This window comes from Carcharhinus amblyrhynchos, chromosome 5 (genome assembly GCF_965287045.1).
Source record: "Carcharhinus amblyrhynchos chromosome 5, sCarAmb.v2.hapA, whole genome shotgun sequence".
Taxonomy (NCBI): Eukaryota; Metazoa; Chordata; class Chondrichthyes; order Carcharhiniformes; family Carcharhinidae; genus Carcharhinus; species Carcharhinus amblyrhynchos.
The window spans coordinates 117505841-117523743 of record NC_137328.1 but is presented as its reverse complement, the minus strand read 5'-3'; the positions used below and the strand labels follow the sequence as shown (position 1 = coordinate 117523743).

The following is a 17903-nucleotide window of genomic DNA, read 5'->3' as shown; positions in this document are numbered from 1 at the left end:
GCAGCAGGTGATCAAGAAGGCGAATGGAATGCTGGCCTCTATAGCAAGGGGGATAGAATATAAAAGCAGGGAGGTCTTGCTGCAACTGTACAGGGTACTGGTGAGGCCGCAACTGGAGTACTGTGTGCAGTTTTGGTCGCCGCATTTGCGGAAGGATATATTGGCCTTGGAGGGAGTGCAGAGGAGGTTCACTAGGCTGATACCAGAGATGAGGGGGTTAGCCTATGAGGAGCGATTGAATACACTGGGTCTGTACTCGTTGGAGTTTAGAAGGCTGAGGGGGGTTCTTATAGAGACATATAAGATAATGAAGGGGAAAGATAGGGTAGAGGTAGAGAGATTCTTCCCGCTTAGAAAGGATAGCAGGACTAGAGGGCACAGCCTCAAAATAAGGGGGGTGGGGGCAGTTTAGATCAGAGTTGAGGAGGAACTTCTTCACTCAAAGGGTGGTGAGTCTCTGGAATTCTCTGCCCATTGAAGTGTTGGAGGCTACCTCGCTGAATATATTTAAGTCACGGGTAGATAGGTTTTTGATAGACAAGGGAACTAAGGGTTATGGGGAGAAAGCGGGAAAGTGGAACTGATCCACTTCAGATCAGCCGTGATCTTGTTGAATGGCGGGGCAGGCTTGAAGGGCTAGATGGCCTACTCCTGCTCCTATTTCTTATGTTTTTATATTATGAGCACAATTTAAGTTTTCAGAGCTTCCAATCTATTCTCCTATTCTGTTATTTCCACTCAGTTCATCATGTTCAATGTTTCTCTGGAGGCAGATTCCCTGCAAGTATTGACACTTTAGACCCTTTTTTCATTTTGATTCATTCTTCTGATCGAAACGTCATAGCATACAAGCCTACGGACCAGAAGCTGGAAAATAGGATTGGGACAGATAGGTGCTTGATAGCCGGCGTAGAAACTCCCAAGGGCACATTGAGTGAAAGATAGTGTTAGATCCTAAAAGGAAAACAGTGTCATCATCGCAAAAAATGTTTTACTAAATTAAGCAAGGAGAGAGAGGAAGCATGTTACAAAGTCAGAAAGAAATGAATGCATCATCTATATGGTCCACCGACAGCTGAAGCTTAAATTCTCATCATTGTGTTCAGCTTCCATCAGGATCTTGTGGTCCCTCTCTCTGTAACCCTCTGGACTCCTCCAATTGTCTCTTGCGCACCCCCAGCTTTTGTCAATCCATTATTGGCTGTGGTACCTTCAGCCAACCAGGCCCTAAGTCCTGAAATTTCACCCTGCAGCCTCTGTTCCTCTCTACCCTCCACTAAGACATTCTTTAAAACCTACCTCTTTAATCATCTACTCTATTGTCTCTTTCTCTGGCTTGATGAAAGTTTTTGTTGCTAACACTCCTGGAAGTGCCTTGGAACTTCTTACTACACTGATACAACTGACCTTTGAAATGCAGGGGAGGTATTGCACCATGATGTACATTATGAGGTAGAATTTGTCATCCTCATCTGCCCAGGTGGTGCCCACAAGAAACAGAAAAAATTGCACAAGGAACTGTTGAAAGAGATGCTCTGGCAACTTTACGAGGGAATTGTGAGAATGGAAGTCAGGAGGATTTATATAAACTAATTAACAAGAGTCATACTGATTTGAGCAGAAGGAAGACAGGATTGATCAATGACATGACTGTAATATTATCAAATAAATAGGTTGGACTAAAACCTGGTGTTGTCAGACTTTTTACTGTAATATTTAATGCAGGAACATATAGATAATGCCCAATTGTAGACACAGGTGAACACCACAAGGGAATACCTAAGGAAAATACTGGGATGGACAATGATATTCAGGGGTATGAATCACAGGAAGACCAAGCAATGACTATTCACCTAAAGGAGATAATAGCTGGATTGGAAACTCGCACCCAGACCATCCGTGAGGGGTTCTATCCTCTTTCCTTCATACAGATGGGATCTTTGAAGTAACTTTAACCTGCAAATCAGACCCATTATGATGACAATATTCCACTTATAGAATAGCAGCAGCAATGCTGTGTCACTACTATCACCTGCAAGCTCCCTTACAAATCACACACCAGCTGATTTGGGCTTCTATCACCATTCCTCTGCCATTGTCAGGGCAATGTCCTGGAAGTCCCCGATATAGCATTATGTCAGAATACCATCATCACGTAGACTGCAGTGATTCAAGGAGAAGCCTACCACCACCTTCTCAGGGCAACAAGGGGTGGGCAATAAATGCCAACTTCACCAGCATTGTCCATATCACAAAAAACATAAAAGTCGCACAATCTGCTTTAGTTTTTGTCCTTTCGTTTTGAACTGGGCCTTCCAGGCCACGAGCCTTCAAAAATTCAGCAAGTTTACTTGGGTGTTGCACCTGGCTGTAGGCAACACTTGAGTCAGCACTAAACCGATTTAAAGGCAGCTGAAGTTTAAATTCTCATCCTCTCTCTCTGTACTGTCTATTCCCATAAATCATGCACATTAGAAAATGCTGCAAACTCAATAAATCCTTAACAAAATTGCAGGTGTTGGCAATGCTGCAATTGACTCGTCTATCTGACATCTCAACATATAGGTGCATGCCCCAACTGGTAGTGTGCAATCCAAATGTACTGCAATTCAATCACAGTATTTTGCAAAGCTGAATAAGAGCTGTGAAAGGGATAACGAGAGGGCTTTTTTGTCAAAGTATATGCAGTATAAGTGGCCGCAGCCTGAGCACTTGCCTCAGATTGGCAACGTGATGGCATTTTGTTTGTGAAGCTGGGTTCAACAAGTTGTCAGGCAGATTACAGGGAGTTCAGGTTGCTTTCACCGAACTCTAGTGCTTCTCTGGTGCTATCTTCTCCCAAGACGGACATGTGTGGCATAGCCAGCGATTATACCAGCTGAAAAGATTTGTTTTTTTTCATTTTGGACGATCGCTGCAACTTTGCGTTGTTATTGTTTTTGGCTGCCCAGGACACAGGCACAAAATGAAAGGAGCTTTAGTCTCAATCTGGCTCTGGCCGAGATTGCTAGCTGTTCCTATCACAAAGTGGAACAACATTCCATTCATCAGTGCTGACATCTCTCTTTGTGTAGTCGGAGGGCAGAGGGTCCATTATACTGCATTTATGTTACAGCACTGCTGTAAAGGAAAGATTTATAAAGGTCTTCAAATTTTGAAGGCTTTTGATAGGGTACATGGGGAGAAGCTGTTAATGGTGAGAATTGGTAAGCAGTGAATAAAGATTTAGAGTAATTGGCAAATGAACCAGAGGGGGAGATGAGGCGATATTTTTTATTTATGCAGTGAGTTGTTATGGTCTGGAATGTGCTGCCTGAAGGGATGGTCGAAACAGGTTCTATAAAAACTTCCAAATAGGATTTGGATAAATATTTGAAAAGATAACAGTTGCTGGACTGTGAGGAAAGAACAAGGAAAGAGGGATGAGATCAGAAGCTCTTTCAAAGAGCCAGCACAGTCTCACTGGGTTGAATAGTTTCCTATAACTCTATAAATCCCTCATTTAAACACATGCCCCACGTGTTAGCAGAAGCAACTTTCCCCCGTGCTCACCAGAAATAAATACATCCACCGGAAACCTCTGATCTTGCCCGTGGCTGGGTTTCTCCAGTCCTGATGAGTGCCAAATTTTCCATTCTGGCTGGCAGTGGGGCGGGGTGAATGAGATCGGAGAATCCCGTCCATCATCCTTTTAGTCCTGGAGCATGTCCACTTGACAAATGCATATTCATCAAATCCCTACAGTGCAGAAGAGGGCCATTTGGCTCATTGAGTCTGCACTGACTCTCCCACCAAAACTCCCATCCTCCTAATCCTAATCCCCCACCCTCGCCATTCCCTTCCTGCCCCAACCACCCTCCTCCACCCAGCATTCCCTCCAGTCCAAATGACCTGTTTCTTCCCTTAAAATCACACCCTTTTGTCTGTCCCCATCATGCCACCCCCCCCCACCCACGCACACCCCACAACCCCTCAACGATTACTTTGAATGTCTCCCTCTTTTTCTGCAGATTATCCCTTCCAGGGGCCTACATTTGGGCCTCTGCAGATGAGCCATCTGACATTCACATACTCACCAAGCTCTCCAACATATATGCTCGAGCGAAAATTTCGGCTAAGCCTTGGACATCTGGCTTCACGCTCACACAGCCCGCTGCCTATTTCAAGGCCTGAATATGGACTGAAAGTAATGTCTACCCCTCACTATGTAAATGTGTGTGACGTTACAAAAGCATCTCACATTCATAAATTAAGCTCAGATTCACAGCTAAGAAAAGCAGAGTTTGTGAGCGTCACACATGTACTATTGTGTGCTTGCAGGACCTTGAGATGTGACAGTGTGTGATTGATGTATATTCAAACAAGCTGTTCTATTCAGTTATCAAAAGCAATATTGCACAGAAAGAAGGTTTATACTCATGACAATTGAGAATGTGGGCTGATCAAGCCTTTGTTCTGAGAAAAGCTTGTTTGACAATGTTGCTTGCAGATAGTTCTCAGCAACTAGTAATTTTTTTAATTGATGGGATGTGGTTGGCAAAAGTCAGCATTTATTTCTGATTGCCCTGAGGGCCACGATTAGCTATTTCACAGGGCATTTAAGATTCTATTCCTGTGGATTTGGAGTCACATGCAGACCAGACTGGGGAAAGACAACAGACTTCCTACACTAGTGCAAAATAAGAGGGGTCCGATTTTAATGACCATTCACGCCACACTCCTGGTGCAGCAAGGTTGAAGAATTTGGCACTCAGCCAAATGTCCATTCCCAGCACTGGGATGGGAAAATCCTAGCGTGAATAGTGGTGACATTCCAGCCAATGATCTTGTGGTCATCATTAGACTTTTAATTCCAGATTTTAATTGAATTCAAATTTCATCACCGGCTGTGATGGGATTTGAACCCGGGTCCCCGAAGCATTATCCTGAGTCTCTGAATTAATCCAGTGGAATTCCACTACATCACTGCCTCCCCATAAAAGTACGCACTCTCTAAAAAATATTCTCAGTACCGAATTCACGTAAAACTGGATTAAATCCAGTTGGTTTTTTGGTGGAATTTTCCAAATGAACCTCCTATACTCTATGCGTCACAGAGTACCTCAGCATGAATCATGATAAAAATCATGGGTGGAGCCTTTTCCCACTGAAGAGGCCAGCAGCATAGTGCTGAGTAGGCCACTGCGCATGTGCCGATCTGTCATAGAGAAGAGTGGCACATGCGTAGTAGCTTCACACTGCCAGTCTCCCGAATGTTGGCCAGCACAATTGCTGGCCAGACCCACAAGCCCACATCGCTGATCTTACAGAGCCCCATAACACCAGCTGATCACCGGCCTCCTGGACATCTCGGGGCCAGCCCCGACCCTCCTGCTCTCTTCACTGCCTACCTGCCTCAATCTTCCACGAAACTCCAAGTCTCCGATCCTCTTCCCACCTCCCCCACTGACAGTCCCAACCGCACCCCCCCCCCGCAAGTCCCAACTCCCCCCCTGCAATCCTAAACACTCGCCAGCAGGCCGAACACTCCGCTTCCCCAACCTGATGGCCAGCGCCGATCGCTACCCATCCTCCCTCTGCCACCGATCTCTGTGCAGAGAGGCAGTGGGACCTCCTTATCAATCTTCCCCCTCCCAGGGGCCCCATCCGCCCAATAAGCCCTGTCCCCTCTGACCCGCCCCTTGGCACCGCCCTATGCCCAGTGCCACTTTGTGCCTTGGGCAGTACCAGGGGGACAGGCTGGCAATGCCAGGCTGGCAATGCCCGGGGGTACCCCCTTTACCCTTATCTCCTGAGGGGCCTTCATGGTCCCCCTTCACTCCAGCAGGGTCAAGCCTCCAGCTCCCCATTAGTGGGGAGCTGTTGTGAACCTCACTGGAGGGAACCACTCCTGGCCGGGCGGGGGAGAGGCTAGTGGGCCCGGAGACTTCAGTCCTGGGCCCGCTAATGATATTTAAATTTGAATTCAAATATTTCAAACAGCTCCATGCTGATTTCTGGCACGGAGCTGACAGCTCCAGAAATCCAGCAACCAAAGGCATGCGGAGGCCATGGCACCCAGCTAAACAACCTCCACTTATGTCTCCCAGTCCGCTGTGCTTATCACCTCTCTATATCTTTTCACTCTCATATTTTCCAAAGGATGATTTACTTATACCATCAGTGTTTGTAGTTGCTGATTAACAAATGAAGATATGTTCTTTATTACCACTTAAGGGATGGTCTTTCTCTGCTCTGTAAATGATTGCTGAGTGAACTGCTGTTTTTACAGTTCTGCTGCATCACTGTCATGGTTTGATTTATGGCTATCACTGCTCCTGGCAGATTACCAGCAGCTGGGACAGTGGGGAGGCTCACTGACAGTAGGTACCACAACCATCACCTCTTTCCCCAGATTAGAATACCTTGGGATCAATATATTAATATATCAATAAAAAAGGATAAAGGGATATGGGGAAAAGGTGGGGAGGTTGATTTGAGACCAGGAAGAGAGCAGCATGACCTGATTGAATGGCGGAGCAGGCTGAAAGGGCTGAATTTGCCCACTTCTGGTACAAATTCCTATGTTTTTTTGTTCCTATGTACATGAGATGGAATTTTTGGAGGCAATGGAGTTCCACCTGCAAGCTGAAGATACAGCCACAGACCCGCGTTCCTCCTCTAGGACTAAGCCACTGAATCTCGGAACAATAGACAGATGAGATGTCACCACCAGTCAGGCCTCCCATGAGCTGAGAATTCCCAGGGTGAGGAATATCATCCACTGAGAGCTACTGGCCAAGCAGAAGCTGCAGCTCTTTTGCTCAGCGGCACCACCCATAATGGTGGCTGCTGCCAGAATAACAAGCACTGGAGGCCCACTGGAGGGACCCAGGCTACAGCTAAGTGATGGCAGGAGGGGGTTTCAGGGAGTGGAGATCACAGAGGTAGGAGGCATTGGAAGGAAAACAGTAAGAGCAGGGAGGCATTCCCAATGCCACCTCCCCTATCACCCACTTCACAATGCCAGGCCCCTCAAACAAATGCTGAGTGCTTTTGAATATGGGGACACTTCCCACCCCCCCAAACTGGCCAAACTGTTGTGTTCCCAGTGAGGCAACAGGCCTGTACGCCACTGGGTTAATACTAGCAGCAGTGGGATGAGGCCATTCATTGTCAACTTCAGGGTCTCAACTGGCAGTGGGAAGTCTTTCTTTGGCTCTTCCTGCTAAAGACATAATAGGGCTGGAGGCAGCAAAGTAGCAGGATTCCTACCCATCACAATTCATCTGAATACATGCCTTCCCCACCTCCAAACACAACATAAGAGAGGCAGGCAATTCTGCCTATGGTGTCAGCTGTGGCTTTGTGGGAAGCAGTATTGCATCTGAGTCAGAAAGTTACGGGCTTAAATCCCATTGAAGCAACTTAAGCAAATAATTTGGTTGGTACTCCAACGCAGTATTCAGAGCGCTCCACCATTAGCAGTGTTGGCTTTTTAGTGGGACATTAAATTGGGGCCCTGGATTCCATGGCACTGTTTCAGAAAAGAGCAAGGAAGTTTCCCCCAATATCCGGACAAGACAGGATAGATGCATGGAGGATATTCCTGAAGGTGGGGAAGTCCAGAACCCGGGATCACAATCTAATGATTTATGGTAGACCATTTAGGATAAAGGTGAGAGACATTTCTTCACCCAAAGAGTGATGAGCCTGTGGAATTCATTATCCCAGGAAGTAGTTGGTGCCAAAACATTGAATGTATTCAAGAGGCGGCCTGGTGATGCAGTGGTTAGCACTGCTGTCTCACAGCTCTAAGGACCTGGGCTCAATTCCCAACTTTGGTCACTGTCTGTGTGGAGTTTGCACATTCTCACCGTGTCTGTGTGGGTTTCCTCCAGGTGCTCCAGTTTCCTCCCCCAGTTTAAAGATGTGCGAGTTAGGTTGATTGGCCATGCTAAATTGCCTCTTAGAGTCCCAGGATGCGTAGTTTAGAGGTACTTGCGGGATAAATTTGTGGTGTCAGGGCCTGGGCTGGGATTGTTGTCAGTGCAGACTCGGGCTGAATGGCCTTCTTCTGCACTGTAGGGTTTCTCTGATTTCTATATAGCACTTGGAGCGAATGGGATTAAAGGTTATGGGGAGAAAGCAGGATTAGGGTATTGAGTTGCATGATCATGATTGTAATGAATGGTGGAGCAGGCTTGATGGGCCAAATTGCCTCCTTCTGCTCCTATTTTCTATGTTTCTATATTGGGTTAGTTTTTGCATCTCAACTAATATCACTGGCCTTTTATCTCACTGCGCTTTACAGGAACAAATCACAACATGCAAATTAGTTGCCTCAATGATGACACTTCGGAAAGTGTTGAATTAGCTGGAGGACACTTTGGGACATCACGGGACTACAAAATACAAGCCTTTCTTTTGTCTTTGGAACGAAAAGCAACCTCGCGTAGCAGGCATTCCCGAAACACATACTCACTATCTTCTCGGAGAAAGGGTTTGGCAGCTGAGTCCACTTCAGCTGAATGCATTCATCATGAATTGCTTAATTTGTGATCCGGATCGTACACAATGGTAGATGTGATCCTAACAGCTATCGCAGGTGGCTGTACAAAAGAATTTGGACCAGTTCCAGATTTGTTAGGTTGGCTGAATTGGCAACATTCTGAAGCCCATCTCTATCCTCAGATGTAAATCAACTCGAAATAATGAAGAACCGGTGAACATTCCACCTGCCAGGTTCTGTATTATTAACACTCAGCTCTCCGCTGTCAGGTCATCTGCATAATTAAACACAGCACCGGATACAAAATCGGAGTAATTCTGAGAGGAAGATCCAATCAATTTTGAAAGGAAGGGGGCTGTTAAAATGGAGAGTGTCACTGTAGCAGGAGCAGTGGGGTTTTGGAGAGGGTTGGGCAAGGCGAAGGGGAAATCACATTCTCAAGAAGCTTCCAAGGGCATCTCGATCCATTAGCAACTTTTGATAAGGTAAAAACTAAGAAACGGCAGGCATCAATCCATCTGATAAGAGCACTCAGTGATGTTGTGAGCCCACAAAAAATCATTGCACAGCAACCTAGCTTTCTATTCACTATCAAAATATAGCTGGTTGCTACATGATAATACCTGCAAGGAAGGTTGTTCCATGTGCCACAGTATAGCACCACCTCTGTGGGTCAATATTGCAGTATGTCACAGGAAAAGAAGCCAAGTTTTACATCAGTCTGACCTTTATTGTTGGCTGCACAGTAGCTGCAGTCGGTCTTGCAACAGACTGCATCACTTGCCATTGGTCTGAAGGTCATGGGTTAAAGGCCCACTCGAGAGATCAAAGCATGACGTCTTGGCTGACACTGCAGCCCTGCAGTGATGGAAATGCTATCTTTCAGCTGAGAGATTAAATTGAATCAGGTGGGTGGAAGAGCCCTCAGCTCAGGGTTCAAGTCCCACTTCAGGGCTTAATGGCCATAGAAAGTGTGTAATAATGTGTCCAGTGAGGCTGATTGTCTGCCTTTTATCATAGAATCCCTACAGTGCAGAAGGAGGTCATTCAGCCCATTGAGGCTGCACCAACAGCAATCCTACCCAAGGCTTATCCTTATAACCCCATATATTTGTCCTACTAATCCCCTGACAATAAGAGGCAATTTGGCATGGTCAGTCAACCTAACACACACATTGTTGGACTGTGAGACTGAATTGTCTCCACCTTCACTCTGGGGATACTGTGAAGATTATCTGCCTGTAAATCCTTCCAAAATTCTTGATGACAGTGGTAAAAGCGGGAGGGTTTCCTGGTCAGTCATTCTGCAAAAGGAAACGGCAAGCCATTGCAGTAATTTGCCAGGCATAATCATGGAGCAAACCAGTGAAAATCCATGGTTGCTAATGCCATCTCAGAGCAAGGTATATGAAGGGCATGGACATAGAAGACCTAACATTATTTTGAAACAGAAGAGGATTGCCAGAATTTCACCGTTGGCCTTCGGCGGTATTTTACAAGCCTCACCCAAGCGAGATCGTAAAATCCCAGCCGATAAGTCCTTTTCAATTTTTATTCCTCAAAGTGTCACGAGAGTAGATTACCTGATCGTTATCACATTGATGTTTGCAAGGGCTTGCAGGGTGTGAATTTAATGTCATGCCTGCTACTTTACAGCAATGATCACAGTTAAAAATGTTCTGAGCTCAAAAAAAATGCTATGTAACTGCAAGTATTTCTTGAAATATAACATAAAATTATTTTGATGCTATCCCAACATTGGCCAGAATTTTCCAGCCATTCGCACCAGCTGGATTCTGTGGTCCCACCGCAGTGAACGGAGATTTGGCACCAAGTTCTCTGTCCTGTCTGGCAGTGACAGTGAGACATGAATAGTCAGAGAATTCCGGCCATTGTGTTTTTATCACAGTCTCAAAAGAGTGACTTTAATGTGAATTTTCATATCCTACACCAACCTTCCATGTTGTTGTTTCAGCTCTGACAATTTAGGACAGAATTGTTTGGTAAAGTAAAAGTAAAGTTTATTTATTAGTCACAAGTAAGGCTTACATTAACACTGCAATGAAGTTACTATAAAAATCCCCTCATTGCCACAGTCCGGCGCCTGCTCAGGTATGCTGAGGGAGAATTTAGCATGACCAATGCACCTAACCAGCATGTCTTTCGAACTGTGGGAGGAAACCCAAGCACCCGGAGGAAACCCATGCAAACACAGTGAGAATGTGCAAACTCCTCACAGACGGTGACCCAAGCTGGGAATCAAACCCGGGTCCCTGGTGCTATGAGGCAGCAGTGCTAACCATGTGGCCCCTCTCACTAGCAGGGTCTTCCAGACCTGCCGAAAGTAATGGACGTTTGGATGGCTTGCCATATCCGCCCCAGAACATATCCCACAGCGAGGCCAGAAAATCCCAAGCTTTGTGCCAATTATTCACTGAACGATTTGTAATTTTGGGCAGTAGATTCCCAAGCACTTAAACTGGCACACATAGGCACTTACACTCAGAAAACAAATCCATTCGAATTAAAGAAAATCCTACTCCAGAATGCTGCAATCTCTGCCTTGCAGATTTCGGTGATCCAACCACAAACAGGAATTAAAAAGGAAATAAATGATGCAGCATTGAAAATGGCACCATGTATGTGTGGAAAGGGCCATATCACTTTGGCTGTACATGATACTATATTTGTAGAATATGGCAGCACAGTAGCACAGTGGTTAGCACTGCTGCTTCACAGTGCCAGGGGCCTGGGTTCGTTTTCCGGCTTGGGTCACTGTCTGTGTTGATTTTGCACGTTCTCCCCATTCCTCCGGGTGCTCCAGTTCACTCCCACAGTTTGAAAGACATGCTGGTTAGATGCATTGATCCAAACAGGCGCCGGAATGTGACAACAGGGGAATTTCACAGTAACTTCATTGCAGCTTTAACGTAAGCCTTACTTATGACGAATAAATAAACTTTAATTTTACTTCAGAATTATATCCCATTCATAAGTGGTTCAAACTGAACCAATAGATTGTTTTTTGCTGAATTTTGGACCAGTTTTTTGTGGGGGTGGCTGGGGGTTGGGAGCAAAGAGCTGCATCACTCCAGTGCTTACAGCGGATGTGGTTTAGGACACCCATGCCAAATGCTGTCGTGAAAATATTGCTGAAAGGAGTGCCCCTCGGAAAACAAACGCTCAAAACATCGCTGAATAATTTCAAGTTGGGTCTCAGAGAACTCGTAATCTGATGTTCAAAATAAAGCTTTGTCCTACGAAATCTTTTCATTCAGAGATATTCCACTTGGTAACGCTAAATTAATTACTTCAGCATTTGACCATGACATCCAGCACCTAACTAAATGTGAAGAGAAAGATTTGCACGTGCTAGGAATAAGAAACACATCTCTGAAAGGGAAAGGTGGGTTTGTGTTTTGTTCTGGGGCCCTTTCATCAGAGTAGAGATCAACTGATATTGAAATAGTCTAAACTTGCTAGAATGATTTCTATTTACAGAACATTTTGAACAGTGATTGACTGTAAAGGAAGTTCAAAATATCTATTAGCTGTATTTACAGTTTTATTAGTCTCCACGCATTGCATGACCACAAGCAAACTGTTGCAATGTGAATGAAAACAGAAAATGCTGAAAATACTTAGCAAGTCTGGCAGCATCTGTCAAAAGGAAAAATACAGTTAATGGCTGGAATTTTCCAGCTGTTCTTGCCAGTGGATCTTCTGGTCCCGTCAATAGCGAACCCCCATTGTGGGTTTCCCAGTGGTGGTGGGTCCATAGAAAGGTAAACCCTATTGACAGTGATGGGATCAGAAGATCCCACCGCCAACCATGGCTGCCTCCCCTTCTGACCAATGGAAACATGCCGTGGGCATTGTGGAAAATCTCACCTAATGTTTTAGAGCAATGGCTGCTAAATGGACCCAAGCCGGATCACAGAATCTTCAGAGTGCAGCAGGAGGCCATTCAGCCCATTGAGTCTGCGCTGGATCTCTGAAAGAGCATTCTACCTAGTCCCATGTTGAAGTATGAAAGGAAAAGAAACAGATCCATTACTTGATAGTTCGTTCACAGAACAGAGCATTATATATCTCTACTGACCAACAGATATTCACAGCGCCAGGAACTCGGGTTCAATTCTGGCCTTGGGTGACTGGCTGCATGGAGTTTGCATGTTGTCCCCCTGCCTGAATGGATTTCCTCCTTGTGCTCCGGTTTCCTACCACAGTCCAAAGATGTGCAGGTTAAGCAAATTGGCCATGCTATATTGCCCCTTAATGTCCAAAGATGTGTATGTTGGGGGAATTGGTGGGGTAAGTGCTTGGGTTGCAGGGATAGGGCTTCAGTGCAGTGCTCTGTTGGAGAGTTGGTGCAAACTTGATGGGCCGAATGGCCTCCTTGAGCACTGCAGGGATTCTATGATTCATAGCATCTACCGACATCCGAGTGTCACTCTTTTGAGTAAAACTATAGGTGGGATTTGCATGGAAATTTCTCCCCCTTCCAAGGTCAGCGGACTTGTAAATATTCTGCTAAATGTTCCATTCCACCTGTGATGAATGGAAGATTCTCCTGAAAATCATTTTGAGACACTTCTTGAAAATAGAAAAATAGAAAAAGGGCACAATTTCCAGGCTGGTACACCCCATCCAAGAGTGGCCTGTGGATGCAGATGCAGCCGTTGCGCTGTGGTTTCTGTGGGAGCCTGGTATTTAAAAAGTGCACTGGTCTGCCCTGAGAGGTCACTTCCTCTCACTGGAAGTGTTTGGGCATCACCAGGGATTGTGTCTGCTGACTAGAAAATTCCAGTCGGAGCAGAAGAGAAGCTTTCATAGGCTTCTTATTTACATTTAAAGGCAACACTAACTTTATCTTTTTGAAATGACTCATAAGAACATAAGAAATAGGAGCAGGAGTAGGCCACCCAGCCCTTCGAGCCTGCCCCGCCATTCAATAAGATCATGGCTGATCTGTCGCTGCTCAGTTCCACTTTCCCGCCCTCTTCCCATAACCCTTAATCCCCTCTCTTATCAAAAACCCATCAACCCGCGTCTTAAAAATATTGAGCGAGGCAGCCTCCACCACTTCAACGGGCAGAGAATTCCAGAGATTCACCACCCTTTGAGTGAAGAAGTTCCTCCTCAACTCCGTTCTAAACCGCCCCCCTTTTATCTTGAGGCTGTGCCCCCTAGTCCTACTGTCTTTTTTGAGCGGGAAGAGTCTTTCCACCTCTATCCTATCCATCCCATTCATCATCTTATACGTCTCAATGAGATCTCCCCTCATTCTTCTAAACTCTAATGAGTACAAGCCCAATTTATTCAGCCTCTCCTCATAGCTCAACCCCCTCAACTCCGGTATCAGCCTAGTAAACCTCCTCTGCACTCCCTCCAAGGCCAAAATATCCTTGCGCAGGTGCAGCGCCCAAAACTGCAAGATGGGACAGTGTCATTAAACCCTTTTATCTCCCTCTCTGAGGATGTTGGCTGACCACCTGAATGCTTCCAGCATTTTCTGTTTTTATGACAGGCTCCCTGCATCCACACTATTTTGCTTTACATTAAAAGTCACCACTAGATCCAACCGTTTGCACTTTAGGAAAGATATAAGAATTTTCAAGATCAGGAAAAGACATCTAACCACCAACCATCCCATCTCCTTTTGGTTGACCAAGTCAACTTCTCTGCTTTCCCAGCACATTATGAACATATTATATTTAATCAGTAAGGGAATCGAGGGTTATGGGGATAAGGTGGGAAAGTGGAGTTGAGGATTATCACATCAGATTATTCTGATGTGGAGTAAGTGGAATAGGTTAAAGGAGAAAATTGTGAGAGCAAGTTCAGCCAGGGTGCTGATTCATGGGAAATGGCTGGGCTCTGTTCAAGGAAGAAATGGCGAGCTCTGAGATTGTCCTAGTGGGAAACGGAAATGTAGAGAGACTGGATTGAAAAAGCCAGGGAACCACTAAAGTGATGGAGTCAGTGGAGGTGTTCAAAATCATGAGGGAGCTGGACACAGTAGATCAGGAGAAATTGTTCCCACTCATAAAAGGATCGAGATGGAGAGGGCACAGATTGAAAGTGATTTGCAAAAGAAGCAAATGCAATGTAAGATAAAACTTTTTCCAACAAAGAGTGGTTTGGGTCTGGGATGCACTGCCTGGTAGTGTATTGGAGGCAGATTCAATCAAGGGATTCAACAGGGCATTAGATGATTCTCTGAATTGAAACAATGCACAGGAGTACAGGGAAAAGGCAGGGAAATGGCACTATGTCATAATGCTCATTTGAACAGCCAGTGCCAACTCGATGGATCAAATGGCCTCTATCTGCATTGTAACAATTCTGTGATGTCAGGAAAGTTGCATATGTAGGTGGAAAGAGATTGACAAGAAGCAAATAAATTAGATACAGGATAGGAGGAAATCAGTTCAGTGGTGCAGGGGCAAGGTTTACCAGGACAGTACTGTTTGTGGATCTTGCGAAGGAAGTAGAACTGGACATTTGGGTTTGGAGAATATGAGATTGGAGGCCTTAGAAAGAAGATCTCCAGAAGAGATGAGGTCAGTGGCAGGCCTGGAGATGATAACTTGATGTTTGCTGGTGGGGGTCATGGCCCAGTATATGGTAGGAGGAAGCATAGAAGAGTAGGCTTACAGACTGCAAAATAGAGCTCGATTTGCCAGGTAACAACAATATTACCCTTGTCAGCAGGTTTGGTGACAGCAACACGATTGTCACACAACTAGGAGATTATTCCTTGGAATGTAGAAGATTATGAGGTGATTTGATGATTTTTTTTAAGATATAAAGGGGAAATGATAAGTTATATAGAGAGAAACTACTTACAATGGTTCATGCCAGACCTTTCAGAAATAAAGTTAAGAAATCTTTCTACACAATAAGGGTGGCAAAAATTTGGAACTTTCTTCGGCAAATGGCAGTTTGACAATAAAAATGATTCAACCTCATTCTTAAAACTAACAATTGGTCCATCATTAATTTCCTTTTGCAGGAAAGGAGCTCACCACAACCTTCTCAAGTACATTTAGCAATGGAGGATAAATAGTGGCCTAGACAGCAAAGCCCAGATCACATGTACAGAAACATTTTTAAAAATTGATGTTAGACAGTTAATTTGAATCTGCGATCAATCAATTTTTGTTAACCAGAAGTGTTAAAGGGCATGGGGCACAGATGGTACGTGGAGTTAGCTCTCAGATGAGCTATGGTCTCACAGAATGGCAGCGGTACAGACAGGAGGGGGCAGTAGCATTGTGGTGTTATCACTGGACTGACAATCCAGAGGCTCAGGGTAAAACTCTGAGAACCTGGGTTCAAACTTGGGCACAATAGAGTCAGAGGAGGAAATTTTCCTGTCCCACTGGCCACAGGAATTGTAGTGGATATGGGGTGGACCATGCAAAGGTCCATTGACCTCGGGTAGGATTTTTCTATTTTAGGGTGAGCGCGGCCAGAAAATCCTGCCCAGTGAGTCACACAGCACAGAAAAGGCCCTTCAGCCCATTTAACCTACTCCGACAATCATAACCGTCAAGCTAATGGGAAAATCTAGACTTTAAAGTCTCATGATGTTCTAATGAAGCCATTGTTGATTGTAAAAAGACATCTGATTCACTTTTTGGAAGGAAATCTGTCATTCTTACCTGGCCTGGCCTACTCATGATTTCAGATCCACAGCGATGTGGTTGACTCTGAAATGTTCTAACAAACCATTTACTTCAATGGCATTTAGGGATGGGTAATAAGTGCTGGCTCAGACACTCACGTCCTAGGATTGAAAAGCAAAATAAAAAGGCCATCCCTTGTTCCTAGGTTCCAAACTTATAAGAACATAAGAAGTAGGAGCAGGAGTAGGCCATCTAGCCCTTCGAGCCTGCCCCACCATTCAATAAGATCATGGCTGATCTGAAGTGGCTCAGTTCCACTTTCCTGCTTTCTCCCCATAACCCTTAATTCCCTTGCCTACCAAAAACCTATCTACCCGTGTCTTAAATATATTTAGCGAGGTAGCCTCCACCACTTCAACTGGCAGAGAATTCCAGAGATTCACCACCCTTCGAGTGAAGAAGTTCCTCCTCAACTCCGTTCTAAACTGCACCCCCCCCTTTCTTGAGGCTGTGCCCTCTAGTCCTGTTGTCCTTTCTGAGCAGGAAGAATCTCTCCACCTCTACCCTAGCCATCCCCTTCATCATCTTATACGTCTCAATAAGATCCCCCCTCATCCTTCTAAACTCCAACGAGTACAGACCCAGTCTATTTAGTCTCTCTTCATAGTCTAACCCCCTCATCTCCAGTATCAGCCTAGTAAACCTCCTCTGCACTCCCTCCAAGGCCAAAATATCTTTGCACAAGTGCAGCGACCAAAACTGCACACAGTACTCTAGCTGCGGCCTCACCAATGCCCTGTACAGTTGCAGCAAGACCTCCCTGCTTTTATATTCTATCTCCCTCGCTATAAAGGCCAGCATCCCATTCGCCTTCTTGATCACCTGCTGCACCTGCAGACTGGGTTTTTGCGACTCATGCACAAGGACCCCCAGGTCCCTCTGCACCGTAGCATGCTGCAGCTTTTCGGTCTTTAAGTAGTAATCCCTCCTACTATTATTCCTGCCAAAGTGGATAACCTTACACTTGCTAACATTGTACTCCATCTGCCAGGTCCTCGCCCACTCGCTCAGCCTATCTAGATCCCTCTGCAGACTTTCCACACCCTCCGCACAATTTGCTTTTCCACTCATCTTTGTGTCATCAGAAAACTTGTATCTGAAACCCTCAAATGGAAAGCATGTAGAACAAAAAAAATTTCCAAGTATTTCAATCTGTTGAGTGAGCACACTGCTGTGACAGGTGGATAATTCCTGTAATATTGTATCACACCAACACTGATAATTCACTTTTCTATGTTTGGACTCTTTAGGACAAGACGCTATATCATCCAGTGAGCAACAGCTGCATGGACTGCAATCTAGCAGACAAAAAGATTTTCATGAGCCGATGTAATCCCTCAGTGCACACCCAGCAGTGGATATTTCAACACGTCAACGTGACTGTTCTAGACAAATTCAACAGTAACTCAAGCTCGTAGAGATGTCTTTGCCACGGTGGAGAACATGCAAATTTGGCGAGTCACTTCTATGGCAGAAACTATCAGCGCCTGGATCAATTCATTCAGGTGTTGAGTTTCCTAGCTACGGGGGATAGGGCACGGGGTGGGCGGGAAGGGTGGGGGGGTGGGGGAATCCGGGGAGATGTTTGGTGGGCTTACTCTCAGGACCAATAATAACCGTAGCCGAAATCAAGAACGTGACGAACGCACTTTGAAGAAAGGAAAAGAGCCCCATCATCTGTCGCAGGACATGGAAAGACTCGAGCAGACACGGGAATG

General features: G+C 45.3%; 1 protein-coding gene across 2 annotated transcripts in view; it reads left to right on the top strand.

Moving 5' to 3' along the window:
• galntl6 (polypeptide N-acetylgalactosaminyltransferase like 6) overlaps positions 1 to 17702 on the top strand; it is a 1196842-nt gene extending 1179140 nt beyond the window's left edge. For both annotated transcript variants that reach the window (XM_080189755.1, XM_080189754.1), the window contains one exon: positions 17436 to 17702. In XM_080189755.1, the coding sequence (XP_080045881.1) occupies positions 17436 to 17603 (168 nt within the window). In that variant the 3' untranslated portion in view covers positions 17604 to 17702. The remainder of the gene's footprint in view (positions 1 to 17435) is intronic.
• Positions 17703 to 17903: the final 201 nt, after the last annotated feature.